This window comes from Dendropsophus ebraccatus, chromosome 11 (genome assembly GCF_027789765.1).
Source record: "Dendropsophus ebraccatus isolate aDenEbr1 chromosome 11, aDenEbr1.pat, whole genome shotgun sequence".
NCBI lineage: Eukaryota > Metazoa > Chordata > Amphibia > Anura > Hylidae > Dendropsophus > Dendropsophus ebraccatus.
In genome coordinates, this window is record NC_091464.1 from 42258760 (window position 1) to 42273342 (window position 14583).

At 43.6% G+C, this 14583-nt stretch overlaps 1 protein-coding gene across 2 annotated transcripts in view; it reads left to right on the forward strand.

The window, feature by feature from the left end:
- Positions 1 to 14583, forward strand: part of LOC138767142 (myeloperoxidase-like) — a 35233-nt gene that overhangs the window by 11339 nt on the left and 9311 nt on the right. Inside the window, exons 4-11 of one of the 2 annotated variants that reach the window (XM_069944441.1) lie at positions 740 to 915; positions 1804 to 1924; positions 2614 to 2743; positions 4249 to 4455; positions 6444 to 6759; positions 10361 to 10521; positions 10719 to 10971; positions 11069 to 11239. In XM_069944441.1, the coding sequence (XP_069800542.1) occupies positions 740 to 915; positions 1804 to 1924; positions 2614 to 2743; positions 4249 to 4455; positions 6444 to 6759; positions 10361 to 10521; positions 10719 to 10971; positions 11069 to 11239 (1535 nt within the window). The remainder of the gene's footprint in view (positions 1 to 739; positions 916 to 1803; positions 1925 to 2613; positions 2744 to 4248; positions 4456 to 6443; positions 6760 to 10360; positions 10522 to 10718; positions 10972 to 11068; positions 11240 to 14583) is intronic. The other variant, XM_069944442.1, reaches the window with a different exon arrangement.

The following is a 14583-nucleotide window of genomic DNA, read 5'->3' on the forward strand; positions in this document are numbered from 1 at the left end:
AGTGCTTATCTATGAACTTACTGAGAGAAGATTGCAGGGTGTTGTGCTGTGCAGGACTGCTCCGTGCTCAGTCACTCCTCGCAGCCCCTCCCCTCTCCATAGCCACATAATGGAGACAGAAATCCTGCTGCTTCTGAAGTGAGGGGGAGGCTGGGAGATTGTTTTTTCAGTACAGAAGGAAACTCTTTTAGTACATAAAACCTATTACAGAGTTTCTTAAAATCGCTTGTACTGTTGATATTTAATGTTTTCAGAAAAATGACCCTGAAATGACAGTTACGCTTTAACATTCCTATAGCTTAGCGGCAGAGGACATAGCAACCATGTAAAGACAGCACTAAGATCAGGACACCGAAGGCTACAAAATGGTTTAAAAACATTTTTTATACTGACCACCACCTTTAGGGTATGTTCACACAATATAAAATCAGGGTGAATTATACTGTAATCTGGGGGATAAATAACAGCAGTAATAAAATGTGCCACATTGAAACCCAATTTATCTAAAACTATGGCCCTAATTTTACATTGTGTGAATACACTCTTTAAATACAAAAGAAATGGGGGTCTGTATTTATTTACATCTTTCTTGTCCTGTTGCATCCTTCTTTAATAGTATATTTTCCCAACAAAAATACCTTTCAAAAAGCCTGATATTAACCTAGTCTCAATCGTATGTGCTTGAAGTATATAGTGAATGGAGGGGGCTCTCACACTGTCATATTTTACATCATTTTAGTTTGAAGGCAAAAGTTAAAAGGGAAACTGCAAGATTTCAAGATATGAAGGCATTCACCACGCAAGCAGTCGGCACAACAAGGAACGCCATCCGATCAGCAGATTACCTGGAGATGACTCTCCAAGTCATAGCCGAGAAGTTGAAAAAGATGAATTCTGAACCATTTAATGTCTCAGGTACATGGGAACAGAGGGGCCCAAAGGCTTTTTTTTTTTTTTCCCCCGAAGACACCAAACATGTTGGAGAAACATGGCTGTGATGGAGAAATAATAGGACTACTATTAGATGGTAGAAAGTAAGAATTCTATTTTTTAAGGTTAGATTATGGTAGATTTAAAAAGTCTATACTTTTTTTAAAAAACAAAAATGGACTGAAACGGATGCCTAATTGTTAGCATATACATTGCAAACATTAAAGGGGTTGTCACCTTTATAGTAAAATAGTTCAGTGAACAGTATTAGTAACTGTACTCACTGTATATACTGATAGCAGCTCCCTGTGTACCTTATAGAGCTAAAATCAGACTCCCCTCCTCCAGGCTGCGCTGCCCTGCTCTGTGGTGAGTCTGTCCTTAAGATCGCCGACATGGAGGAGCATGTGACCATGCCTCAACCCCCAGTGTTCTCCATAGGCATATACAGGCTGACTGGTGGACACTGGTGGGCGGGAAGTGGTCACATGTTCCTCCATGTCGGCATCTTATGGACAGAATCACCAAAGAGCAGGACGGCCTGGAGGAGGGAAGTCTGATGTTAGCTCTATGAGGTACATACAGTATATACAGTGAGTACAGTTACTTATACTGTACACTGGATTATTTTACTATAAAGTGGACAGACCCTTTAATGGATAACCAACAAAAAGCACGCATTTAACATATACATCTGATGTATGCAGAAAACATGACGTGAATAGTACCTGAGAAACAAGACCCTAGAGCACAAAGCTTTGTACATTTACAGATTTATTAATGTTAATGTTGAAAGTGACGCTGTACTATGCTGGCTGATATAAATTTATAGAAATAAAAAGTAATGATCAATGTGTCCATTTTGCTCCATAGATTTACTAACACCAGAACAAAATGCTATTGTTTCCCAGCTGACTGGATGTGCCTATAAGGACCTACCAAAAGAGTGTGACTCTTCACCCTACCGCACCATCAACGGAGAATGTAATAATAGGTAAAGGATAGTGAAGTGGCTGTCAATAGGATTCCTAATGCAAATATACATAGAAGAGTCTACAAGACCTCAGTATCAAGAGGCCTATTCATATCTCTGATGGCAGTACATATCAGAATAATGTATTCTGACACATACTGTGATGCTCCAGCCGCACATCCTTCAAGAGACCAAGTGTAGTATACTTATTACTGCATTAGGTCTGTTATACATTGCTATATGTTTTATCTGCTGGGCACAAAAGCATGGTAGACTAAATGTGCATAGGCGTATAGCATATACTAGTAGCAAAGACATAAAACATGATGTGACTAGAGTCAAAGTCTGACTGCAAAAATTATTAGTACTTGATATTATAAATGTGGAATACTCAACCAGGTAAGTTTAAAGTGGAATTGTAATTTTAAACAACTTTGCAGAGATCAGTAGCATAAGCGAATATAAGAAACACTGTAATAGATTTTAGGCAAAAAATATATATATTTGGAAACTTCCCTCTGATTGTCTCTCCTCACTGAAGGAGATGGCTTTATCTAATATGAGAGTAGTGCTCTCCACTTTTCTAGTGATCAGTGGGGGTCTTGTCACCCAGACCCCAATCAATGTAAGTTTTTCTAAAACGATATTGCAATTCTGTACCAGATCAACATTTTTTTTTGTCATTTTATTATATATATATTCTTTTATAGAAAGAACCCTATTCTTGGTGCATCCAACACTGGTGTCAAACGTCTTCTCCCTCCAGAATATGAGGATGGAATATCACTGCCACGAGGCTGGACTCCTGACCGTCCCATCAATGGGCATACTCTACCCTTGGTAAAGAAAAAAAGCTAGCTAAGCACATAGAAGTAGCTAGTTCTGAAGTGTGAATTTCCTCTCTACAAATCGCTCTATGTAAATACACCCTTCTGCACAGCTCAGTAATGCAGCAATGCAGCCCAGTAATCAGCAATAGATTGTAGTTCAGCTTATTTTTACCTGTCATATTACGGTATATTTAGCCAAAGGTAATACATGGTGTATATATATTGCACTCATTGGTTAGAGGGGTAGTTTACCATTTTTTCCCCTTCAAATCAACTGGTGCCAGAAAGTGCCAGAGATTTGTAATTTACTTTTATTAAAAAATCTCCTGTCTTCCAGTACTTACGAGCTGCTGTATATCCGTCCGGAAGTGGTGTATTCTTTTCAGTCTTACACAGTGCTCTCTGCTGCCATCTCTGTCCATGTCAGGAACTGTCCTGAGCAATAACAAATCCCCATAGAAACCTCTCCTGCTCTCCAGACTGGAAAGAATACACCACTTCCTGCAGGGCATACAGCAGCTGATAAGTACTGAAAGGTATGAGATTTTTTTTTTTTTTAAGAAGTAAATTACAAATCTCTGGCACTTTCTGGCACCAGGTTATTTAAAAGAATTTTTTTTCCTAAGAAACTTCTTCTTAGTTTACTAAGAAATTGTCACTCAGCGGTATTCAATTTATTTTTTTATTTAACTGTTCTTGGAGATGAGATAAATAAAAAAAAAGTCCGGCTCTTCGGCTGAGCAAGGGTATCCTTAAAGGAGTTGCCTACTTTGGAAAATACTTTTTTATTTACAAAGATTTAACTGACAATAAGCTAATCATATAAAATACGAAAAAAGCAATTAAAGTCTAACTATTTTTAAAGCGACTCTGTACCCACAATCTGTCCCCCCCCCCCAAAACCACTTGTACCTTCGGATAGCTGATTTTAATCCAAGATCTGTCCTCCGGTCCGTTCAGCAGGTGATGCAGTTATTGTCATAAAAAAATACTTTTAAACTGGCAGCCCCGTGCCCTTTGGTCGTGGCTTAGTTTGTGTATACATTAAGCTGGCACAACCTCTTTGTCCCTCCTCCCCACCCTCTTCACCATTTTTCCGATTCCTCTGCAGTGAAAACTACACAGGTGTCTTAACGATCCAGCCCAAGTGCCATGCTGACACAGGTAATGAATAGTAGGCAATCTGCCTGGAGCATTCCTAATGATGAGGAGGGCAGGGAGGAGGGACAGAGAGGTTGTGCCAGCCTAATGCATACACAATGTAAGCCACGGCCAAAGGGCACGGAGCTGCCAGTTTAAAAGTAGTTTTTTAACACAATAACTGCATCACCTGCCGAACGGACCGCAGGACAGATCTTGGATTAAAAGCAGCTATCTGAAGGTACAAGCTGTTTGGGGGGGGGGGTCAGATTGTGGGTACAGAGTCACTTTAAAGACATGTATTTAATAAAACAAAAATAATACAAATTTTAAAAAATGTGACACATGTCCTTTAACTGGGATTTTCTTCAACAGGCTCGTAACGTGTCAAATGTTGTTGTAAAGTTCTCCAAGGAGTCGCTCGTCTTGGATGATAATAGGTCGTTCATGTTCATGCAGTGGGGTCAGTTTCAGGATCACGACACTGACCTCTCTCCTGACGTCCCCTCAAGAACACCATTTTTTGAAGGGACTGATTGTGAAGCCAGCTGCGTGCAGTCACACCCCTGTTTCCCTATAATGGTATCTTCTCTTTTTACCATATATAATGTATACCTTTTAAAAAAAAAAAAAAATTAAAATTTCAAAAAATGTGTTTACACATTTTTGGTAGGGGGGGGGGGGGTGATGGGAAAAAACTTGATTTGTTAAATTTTAGCCTATGGCTATGTTACCACCAGGATTTTTTTTTTGTTCCAGAAAAGAACTTATGCTGATTGCAATGAAATCAGCGCCCATTCTTCCCTGCAGAGTTGGGATTGCATTGAATTCCTTGCAATGCCGGCCACCATGTTCCGACATTGCTATTTTAACATTCGTTCTTTAGAACGGATGTTAAAATAATGAACATAACTATTATTTCTGGACGCTGTTCACCGAACAGCCTCTGGAAACCATAGCTGTTCAAACAATGTAAAGTACGACCGGCGGCTGCACTCTACATTGTAGTCAATGGTTAATTGAATTGCGCGCACACCTACAATTGTAAAAAGGAGGACATTTTTGCAAAAAATCAGTTTTGAGTTCAGCAACTGTTAGCAAAAGCTTTACTTTGTTACTAGTAGAACCTGCCTAAGATACACATTTGTAGCAATTTAAATAGGGGGCTGATTTTAAGGGATTTAAATGCCTGTTAGTGCCTGAAGAAGGTCATCTCAAACTAAAGCCCCAGTTACACGGGCGAGGAGAGGGAGCAGCGTCAGGTCAGCGCTCACTTGCTCCTCGTTCCCCGGTTGGTGCCAGCGATATTACACGCACCGGCAGCGAGCGGGTAAGAGCCAGGAGGCCGTGGGGAGCTGAAGGGTGCAACCCGGGTGATGGCTAGATCACCAGGGAAGCCCATAGAAAATATTACACAGGGAAATGGCATCATATCGCTGCTATCCTGAATGACAACCATCAGCCGACATTGTCATAAAGCGAGAATCAGCTGTAACTGTCGTTATCAGCGGAATATGGCTGATAATCGCTTTGTGTAATAGGGCCTTAAGGCTGGGTTCACACTGCATTTTCGCTGTCCTTTTAACAAATCAGTTTAATGGAAAAAACGGATGCATTTGGATCCATTTTTCCATTAAGTTCCATTCTAAAAAAAAACAAAAAAAAACAGATCGACACAGATCCCTTTTTTTAGTGTACGCAAAAGTGTGATTGATGTTGAGAAGTGACGTCCATATGTAATTTTATTTTTCTGTTTAAAATTTCAAATTAAAATGCCATACTATATATTTTGTGTAGAAGTCCCCTTTAAGAACTGTCAATGATAAGATATAACTAAAAGAACATACATAACCTTGTTTCCATGTTATATGTAGTTTTACTACAAAATCAAATGGTTTGTCATGTATCATACAGTTCTATAAGATCTACAATACAGCCATTGTGTTATACATTCTTAAAGGGGTAGTGCGGTGCTCAGAAATTATTCACAGAATAACACAAATTACAAAGTTATACAACTTTGTAATGTATGTTATGTCTGTGAATCGCCCCGTTCCCCGTGTCCCCCCACCCCCACCCGTGTACACGGAAGTGTGGTGCATTATACATTACCTGATCCGTGTCGAGGGCCGTCCGCCATCTTGTGCCAAACGTCATCTTCGGACGGACGTCCGAGTCGCTGCCGCCCGTCCCCCCTCTGCCGCGTCACAACTGTGCTCAGCCGCGATTGGCTGAGCACAGTTATGCTCAGCCAATCGCGGCTGAGCATCGGATGACGCTGCAGAGGGCGGCCGGCATTCAGAACAGTGGGAGCTGTTCGCCGGCCGCCTGAAGAAGACGTCGCTGAATGAAGATCGAAGACTGGTGTCGGCACGTGACAGGTGAGTATAGCGCACCACACTTCCGGGTACACAGGTGGGGGTGGTGGGACACGGGGAAGGGGGCCATTCACAGACATAACATACATTACAAAGTTGTATAACTTTGTAATGTGTGTTAGTCTGTGAATAATTTTTTACCGCCGCACTACCCCTTTAAATCTCATAATGTTGAATTTTTTTGTGTTTTAGATTCCACCAAATGATCCTCGATATGTTAATGGCTCTGAGTGTATCCCAATGTTTCGTCATGCCCCTGTGTGCAGCTTAATAAATCCACTTCGTGTTCAGATCAATGTTGTGACGGCATATACTGATGCAAGCCAGGTCTATGGTAGTGACAACAAAGTGGCCACATTGCTTCGTAACAACACAAATGATCTCGGTCTGTTGGCCGTAAATCAGCAGTTCACCGACAATGGTTTGTCCTACCTGCCGTTTACTAAGGGTCCAACTGACATCTGTACAAAGACAAACGAGACATTAGGAATTCCCTGTTTTCTTGCAGGTGAGGCTTACCGATTCCTTTCATGATCCCGATGGAACTTAATATGTAACAATTACGATATGTAGTACGTGTGTGAAATGTTATTAAAGGGAATCTGTCACTAGGTTTATTCTGCCTTAAATAAGGGACAGCATGAACTAGTGACAGAAATGCTGAACAGATCGGTATATTACTTACAACATTTTGTTCAGTTGTTTTCCTGATATGCAGGAGAATAGGGTTCTAGCCACACCCCTCCCCCCAGCTGCTGATTGACAGTTTACTGCCTATACACAGCATGGATAGATAACTTCCAATCAGCAACTGGTAGGTGGAGTTTTCTGCTTCTCATGAATATCTAGGACTACTGAGCTCACACACATAATGGAGAGGACTACTTTTTGTCCATGTTATTCAGTAGGATATCTCCAAATCAGCTACACAGAATTATGTAAGTGATACATCATTCTGTTCAGCTTCTCTATCACTAGTCTATGCTACCCTAAGATAGGACAGCCTAGCTGCTTTATTTTACTGTACATGCTTTCTTTACCTTTTCTTGTAAGCCACTCGTCTTCTCTGTTAGAGCAGTACTCTTAAAGGTGTGTAAAGTTTCGATACAGCTACCATGTGTGTTACTGTGAAATCCATATCACAGCCTCAATCTGTAGAAATTGCCTTTAGAAATTGCCTTTTCTGACATATGCCGAAAAACCACACATATCCAGGTTTACTTGGAGTGTAAATGTCCTCATACACCTTGGATAACTGACAGCCGTCAGTTATATCTCCCACCCATCCTCCCTATACACAAAAACATTTGGCAAAGGGAAGGGCAAGCCACAGCCAGAACACTCTCACAGTGGCTTATTTAACTCTGAACAAAGGGGTCAACTTCCATCATGGCTGACCCCTATCACAACCACCAACATCTGTTGGTGGTTGTTCAGGACAGCCCCATACACACAAGCATGACAGTCGACAGATATTTTTTACCTAAGAGCATACTATTATTATTAAGTTCTATCAAATGCAATAGCAAAAAGGGCATGTGTCCCTCCATATTATAAAATGATAGTAAAAAGAATCGTTGTGGTGTTCTTGGGACGTTTACAGTCCTAAAATGGCTGTTTTTATTGACTGCATTTTTCAATATATTCTAGTCCAAATTGAAATAGCCATTGTCTGGGCTAAATGTTTTGCTCAATCCCCCCAAAAAAGCTACAAACAGCGGACAAAGAGGGACAAAAATATCTCAAAAGCACAAAAAAAGTGAATAAAGACTGCAAATTTGAGCCTTAAGGCTAAGTTCACACTGCGTATGATTCCGGCCGTAGTGAGAACCGCGAATATACGCACGTAGTTTTCAGGTTGATGCGTTCGCTCGAAAGTATACAATATACGGCCGCACAATGCACACTACGTATGAGTTTACGGCCGGATCGTATGCGGCGCCGTGAAAAATAAACAAGACCATTGTTTGAGGACTGAAATGTTGAAACTCTCGGCCGTGGATTTCAGTGCGGTCCCGTACTAAGTACTTATTTCAGCCAAATTGAACTTGATTTTTCGATCCAAAAGGTTCTGTGTGGTTTACGGGGCTGGGCGAAGATTTCCAAGTAAATGACCTGCCTCAGATCGCTTCGAAACAAGCTAGGGAAGCATAACTGTACTACGGGCGTATGTTCGCGGTTCGTACGCATCCGGCCGCATGTCGATATTTCCCTCGCCCGTAGTTTCAGCCGCACATGTACGCCGGCGTACAAAATACGGCCGGACTCGTACGCAGTGTGAACATAGCCTTAAATTGTGAAACAGTGAGACTTGCAAAACAGTGTAGACAGCCTCCCTCACATGAGTAGTTTTACAGAAAAAACCTGAAAAACTTTATGACCTACAGCTGTTGATTCCAAGTGTATGTTGTGACCTCATTCTTTAAGGTTTTTATCATCTTGGTAGTTGTATATTACAAATATGTTTTTATATCTGTATTAGGTCTAGATTATTGATTACTTTTTTCCATTTCAGTTAGGGGTCATTCACACATCCGCAGAATTCTGTTCTGCGGGCTGGACCTGGGAGCTCCCAGCATCACGATTTATTATGATGTAGGGAGCTCCTAAACAGTTCAAGTTCACACTAGTGTACTAACTCCTCTTTCCTGCTGGAACCATTTCTGCTTTTGGCACAAAAACTGAAGTGGCAGTTATCCAAAAAACTGCCATGTGTAAAAGCAGCATATGGCTATGTTCACACTACGTATATGTCCGGCCGCATATTTTTTGCGGCCGGACATATACGTGTAAAACTCCAGCTGGGATTTACGCAAGTTGCAGCCGGCTACGTACGGTCCGCGAACTTACGCCCGTAAGCTGCGTACGCTTCCCGAGCGATCTGACAGCAGTCTTTTATTTGGAAATCTTCGGCTAGCCCCGGACACCCCACAGAACCTTTTGGATCGGCAAATCAAAGTGTAAAAATGAAGATATCACCACTCCGTACGGGACCGCATGTTACGCTACGGGTGTAAGTTACAGCATTTCCGTCCAGAAACAATGGTCTGGTTCATTTTTTATGGCGCCGCATACGATCCGGGCGTAAGTTCGTACGTAGTGTGAAGTGTGCAGCCGTAGATCATATACTTTCCATTGTACGCAAAGTACGTAAATCTCCGGCCGCTTATTCACGGAGCGCGCTACGGACGGAAACTTACGTAGTATGAACATAGCCTATGGCTGTATTTACACATGGAGTTTTTGGCCCGTCATTTTGCTGAAACTTGCACAATTGCAGTAAGATAAAGGGAAAATAAAAGATGCAATAAAGCAAATACAGCCTAAGGCTATGTTCACACTACGTAAAAGTACGGCCATTGTTGCCGATGGAAACAACAGCCGTACTTTTGGCGCGATGGAACAATGCCTTACTTTCAATGGGATCCCGGCCGGAGCATATACACATCGTGTATGCTCCGGCTGGGATCCCATACGGCGCCGCAAATAACTGACATGTCAGTTTTCTGCGTCCGGAATTCAGTGAATTCCGGCCACAGAAAGGCCTGTCAGTTCACACAGTGAAGCGAGCGGCTCCGGCTGCTCGCTTCACTGTGTGCTATGGGAAGCTCTGATGCAGGCGCGCGCTGATGCGCCCGCATCAGAGCTCTGCGGCCGAAGGATCATCCGGCCGGTACTTAAGTAATCAGTCAATAATCTGTCAGATAAATCTCTCTGTGTAATGGCATTCTAATGGTCCTTTTACACGGAACAATTTATCATTCGAATTTGCACGATAACGATAGAATTCAAATGATAATCGTACGTGTAAACGCAGCGAACGATCAAGCGACGAGTGAGAAATCGTTCATTTTGATCTTTCAACATGTTCTCAAATCATCGTGTAAACAGTCTTTCAACGATTTCACCTATGTGTGAGATAGGCTTAAGCGATCGCAAAACGATTTTTCCGTACGATATATGGTTCCGTCTAAACGCAGATCGTTATATAAAAAACATTGTTCATTCAAAATCGTTAATCGTGCGATCGGGCGAATTATCGCTCTGTGTAAAAGTACCATTAGTTTACAATCTTGGTCCAGTTTGGTGATGGCTTAAATTTGTTGCAGGTGATGTTCGAGTTAATGAGCAAACTGGGCTAATGGTGCTTCATACCCTTCTCTTGCGAGAACACAACCGTATTGCTACGGAGCTGCACAAGCTAAATCCACATTGGCCTGGAGAGAAAAACTATCAAGAATCTCGCAAGATATTAGGAGGCATGCAACAGGTGTAGTATACTGTATATACACTGCAATGCTGCTGAATACAAGCAATACATACATACTTGTGCACTTGCTCCTTTCTATGACACTTGGGTCTATAGGCCTCCAGTTGTGATTGCATGCTATGCTCATACTACGGCTACATTACTATTCAGTTTTTTAGATAAGTACTGTATGTAGCGTTTTTCTTTTTGGTTGACAGAAAATGACATACAAAGACTGGCTGCCGTTGCTGTTGGGCGATAATTTGTTAAAAGTTCTTCCTGCATATGTATCTTACAATGAAGATGAGGACCCAAGAATAGCAAGTGTCTACACCATCGCCTTCAGAATGGGTCACGCCACAGTACCACCAGTTATGGTGAGGCTGGCAGAAGGTTACACTCCCTTTGAACCAGAACCAGTAGTCCCATTCCATAAGTTGTTCTTTGCAACATACAGGATAGTGACACAAGGTAACATAATAAATTTGTTCCCCAATACATGTAATGATAATTTTGTCATTCTTCACCCTACAGTACTCTGCTTGTGTGTATTATCATTTTCATCTAGGTGGGATTGATCCTTTACTTCGTGGTATGATAGCCAAAAAAGCCAAACTAAACCGCCAGAATGCGATTGTGGTTGAGGAATTGAGGAATCGTCTCTTTGAGATGGTCAGTCGCGTCAGTCTGGATCTGGCTTCTATTAATATGCAGAGAGGTCGCGATCTTGGATTACCAGGTACTGGAAGAGTTTTGATGTACAGTACTGTTGCAATATTTTCAGGTTAGGAAAGAGCTAGACTGCATCTCTGTCCGAGACAGGAACTGTGCAGAGCAGCAGCAAATCCCTATAGAAAACCTCTTCTGTTTTGTACAGTTCCTGTCTTGGCCAGAGGTGGCAGCAGAGAGCACTGTGTCAGACTGAAAAGAAAACAACATTTCCCTATCGTCCCATTGGCATCACAACATTGGGGTATTATCGCCCCTGCGAGCCCCTGGGACGAAGGAATATTTAATGAATACTTAAAGTAAACGTTTTAATCTTTATTACTCCTCCCCCAGGAAGTATAAATAGACCCCACCTCCCCACACACCTCAGTCTTTTTTTCTTCGTTTCTGTAGCCCTATGGGACTATCCCTCCCCCCCCCCCCTTTTTTCTTTCTCTCCTTTCAGGTACCTGTATGCGGTGTTACTAAGATGTTGCCCCGCTGGAGACCTCGGTAATAGGTAATATAGGTGCCACACTGTGAATCCGTTCACATTGCTGAAGAGCAGTGTGCTTCTTTTTCCTTTCTGCGGCTGATTCGCTGTGGAACGCAGATGAGTTCCACTCGGCCGCGGCATTTCCGGTTTCCGGGCTTGCGTTCCGGAAGTGACGTCAGGTGGAACGCAAGTTGCGTTCCACCTGGTATTTCGTTGTTTCCGGCGGCGTCTCGGCGGCGTGCGCCGTGCGCCGCGTCTCAGGTGCAGCCTCACTATAAAAGAGGCTGCAGAGGTACAGCAGGCAGATCATCTGATCTGTACTGCTGTGTGTGTGTAACATTGCAGCTAAGTTCTGATTCCTGTGGATACAGCACTGTGAGTTACAATGTAAGTACTTTGCTGCCACCTTGTGGCTAAAGTAATTATTGCAGTTCTATGGACTAGGTCTATTAAGCTAAACCAGGGGTGGGGAACCTTTTCCATGTCGAGGGCCGGTCGGGCATTAATAAAATCATTCGAGGGCCGCATACCGTGTGCGGCAGTTAGTAGCGTGGGTTTGCAGCACCCAGGGCAAGGCAAAGTATTGTTCCCCTAGTTCCCCTGCTATTGTAGTTAACCCCCAGTGATGCCCTGCTATTGTAGTTAACCCCCCAGTGATGCCCCTTGTAGTCTAGTTAACCCCCAAGTCATGTCCCTGGTAACCTAGTTAACCCCCCCAGTGATGCCTCTGGTAGGCCTAGTTAACCCCCATCAGTCATGTCCCTGGTAGCCTAGTTAACCCCCATCAGTCATGTCCCAGGTGGCCTAGTTAACCCCCATCAGTCATGTCCCAGGTGGCCTAGTTAACCCCCATCAGTCATGTCCCTGGTGGCCTAGTTAACCCCCATCAGTCATGTCCCAGGTGGCCTAGTTAACCCCCATCAGGCATGTCCCTGGTGGCCTTGTTAACCCCCATCAGGCATGTCCCAGGTGGCCTAGTTAACCCCCATCAGGCATGTCCCTGGTGGCCTAGTTAACCCCCATCAGGCATGTCCCAGGTGGCCTAGTTAACCCCCATCAGGCATGTCCCTGGTGGCCTAGTTAACCCCCATCAGGCATGTCCCTGGTGGCCTAGTTAACCCCCATCAGGCATGTCCCTGGTGGCCTAGTTAACCCCCATCAGTCATGTCCCTGGTGGCCTAGTTAACCCCCATCAGGCATGTCCCTGGTGGCCTAGTTAACCCCCAAATAAAAAAAATAAACATCCCACTCACCTTACCTCCGTTCCCACGCTGCCCATGTCCTCTTCTGTCCCAGGTCCTCTGTGCCGGTCTTCTCCTGCAGGCGGCGCGCGATGAAATGACGTCATCGCGCGCGGCCCGCAGGAGACTGAAGACACGCGCCGCTCTGCTGGGGAAGAAGCCGGCATAGACAGCATCCTCCTGTGTCCGGCAGCTGTCACAGACACCGGAGAATGCTGTGTATGCCGGCTCCTTCCTCCTCCAGAGCGGCGAGCATCACAGGGGAGTTCCCCACCCCTGAGCTAAACAAACCCTTTCATTTTAGATGTCTGAGATGGATACCAGCCCTTCTGTAAAAAGACCTGGGAAGAGAAAGCATTTTACTTGCGCAGACTGTGAGACTCCTCTCCCGGACGGATACGAATACCGTATGAGATCTGCTACACAGATAAGATTTGGTTCTTTTTTATTAGCAACGTATTTATGCATAAATATTATTGCAGTACGATGTACATCCTGCCGTCCTAAGCTGGTGGATAGACCTAATGAGGAGCCTGATGTGCAGGACGTGGTTGTCTGGGTCAAGGATTATGTCCAGAAGACCCTTGCTGACCCTCTACTTCTCAGCCTGTAAGTAAGTTTCCTATTGCTGAGTATGCTCTTTGGGTCAGTTTCTTATATATATATATATATATATATATATATATTCCTACTCTAGGGGTCTGAATTGAAGATCATTGATCATAGGAAAACATCTTCCTCTTCTTCTGAGTCTTCCTCTACTTCAGAGGACGAAAAAGAGCTGTTTAAAGGGTACTTCACTGCAGATAGAATCTACAAGCTTCGCAAAGCTGTGCAGGCGGAGATTCACCCAGAAGAACTAGAAGAGGGTACCTCCTCCACTAAAAAGCCTAGGGCCTTTTATGTAGGAGAGACTTCTATGTCAATGCTACAGACTGAGTGGAAGAAGCCTGAAAAGGCTCCTGTCCTGAGTAAAAGGTTTAAAACCTTGTATGTTCTTAATGAAGAACAAAGCAAGGATTGGATAGAACCTCCCAAGGTTGATACGGCAATAGCCAAACAGTCCAAGCGCACGGTTTTGCCGGTGGAAGATGGGTCAAATCTAAAAGACCCCATGGACAGAAGAGTTGAAGTTGCCCTTAAAAGATCCTATACCGCGGGCGCTGCCCAAGGGGCAGTTTCAATCTCTTCATTCGAGGTTTCTAGAAGCCTCAGAAGGTGGCTAGCCAAGGTCCAGGAAAACCTGGAATCAGGAGTGAGCAGAGACAAGGTCCTTCGCTCCTTCAAAAAGATAAATATGGGTATAGATTTCCTCTGTGACGCGGCTTCCCAGAGGACCAGACTGGCATCAAAAACCATGGCTCTCTCCACTGCAGGTAGGAGAGCGCTGTGGTTAAAACCCTGGTTTGGGGATGCTAATTCCAAATTCCAGTTGTGCAACATGGAATTTCAACCAGGAAGGTTGTTTGGCTCCGAATTAGATAAACTCATGGAGGAATTATCTGATAAAAAGGGGAAATCTCTACCGCTCTCTTATAAACCACGTGAGTCCTTTCGGAGAGCAAGGTGGCCTCAGCGTGGGAGAGGCAGGTATCAGTATAGAGGGAGAGGAAGAAACTACTCCAGGAGAACATCTGG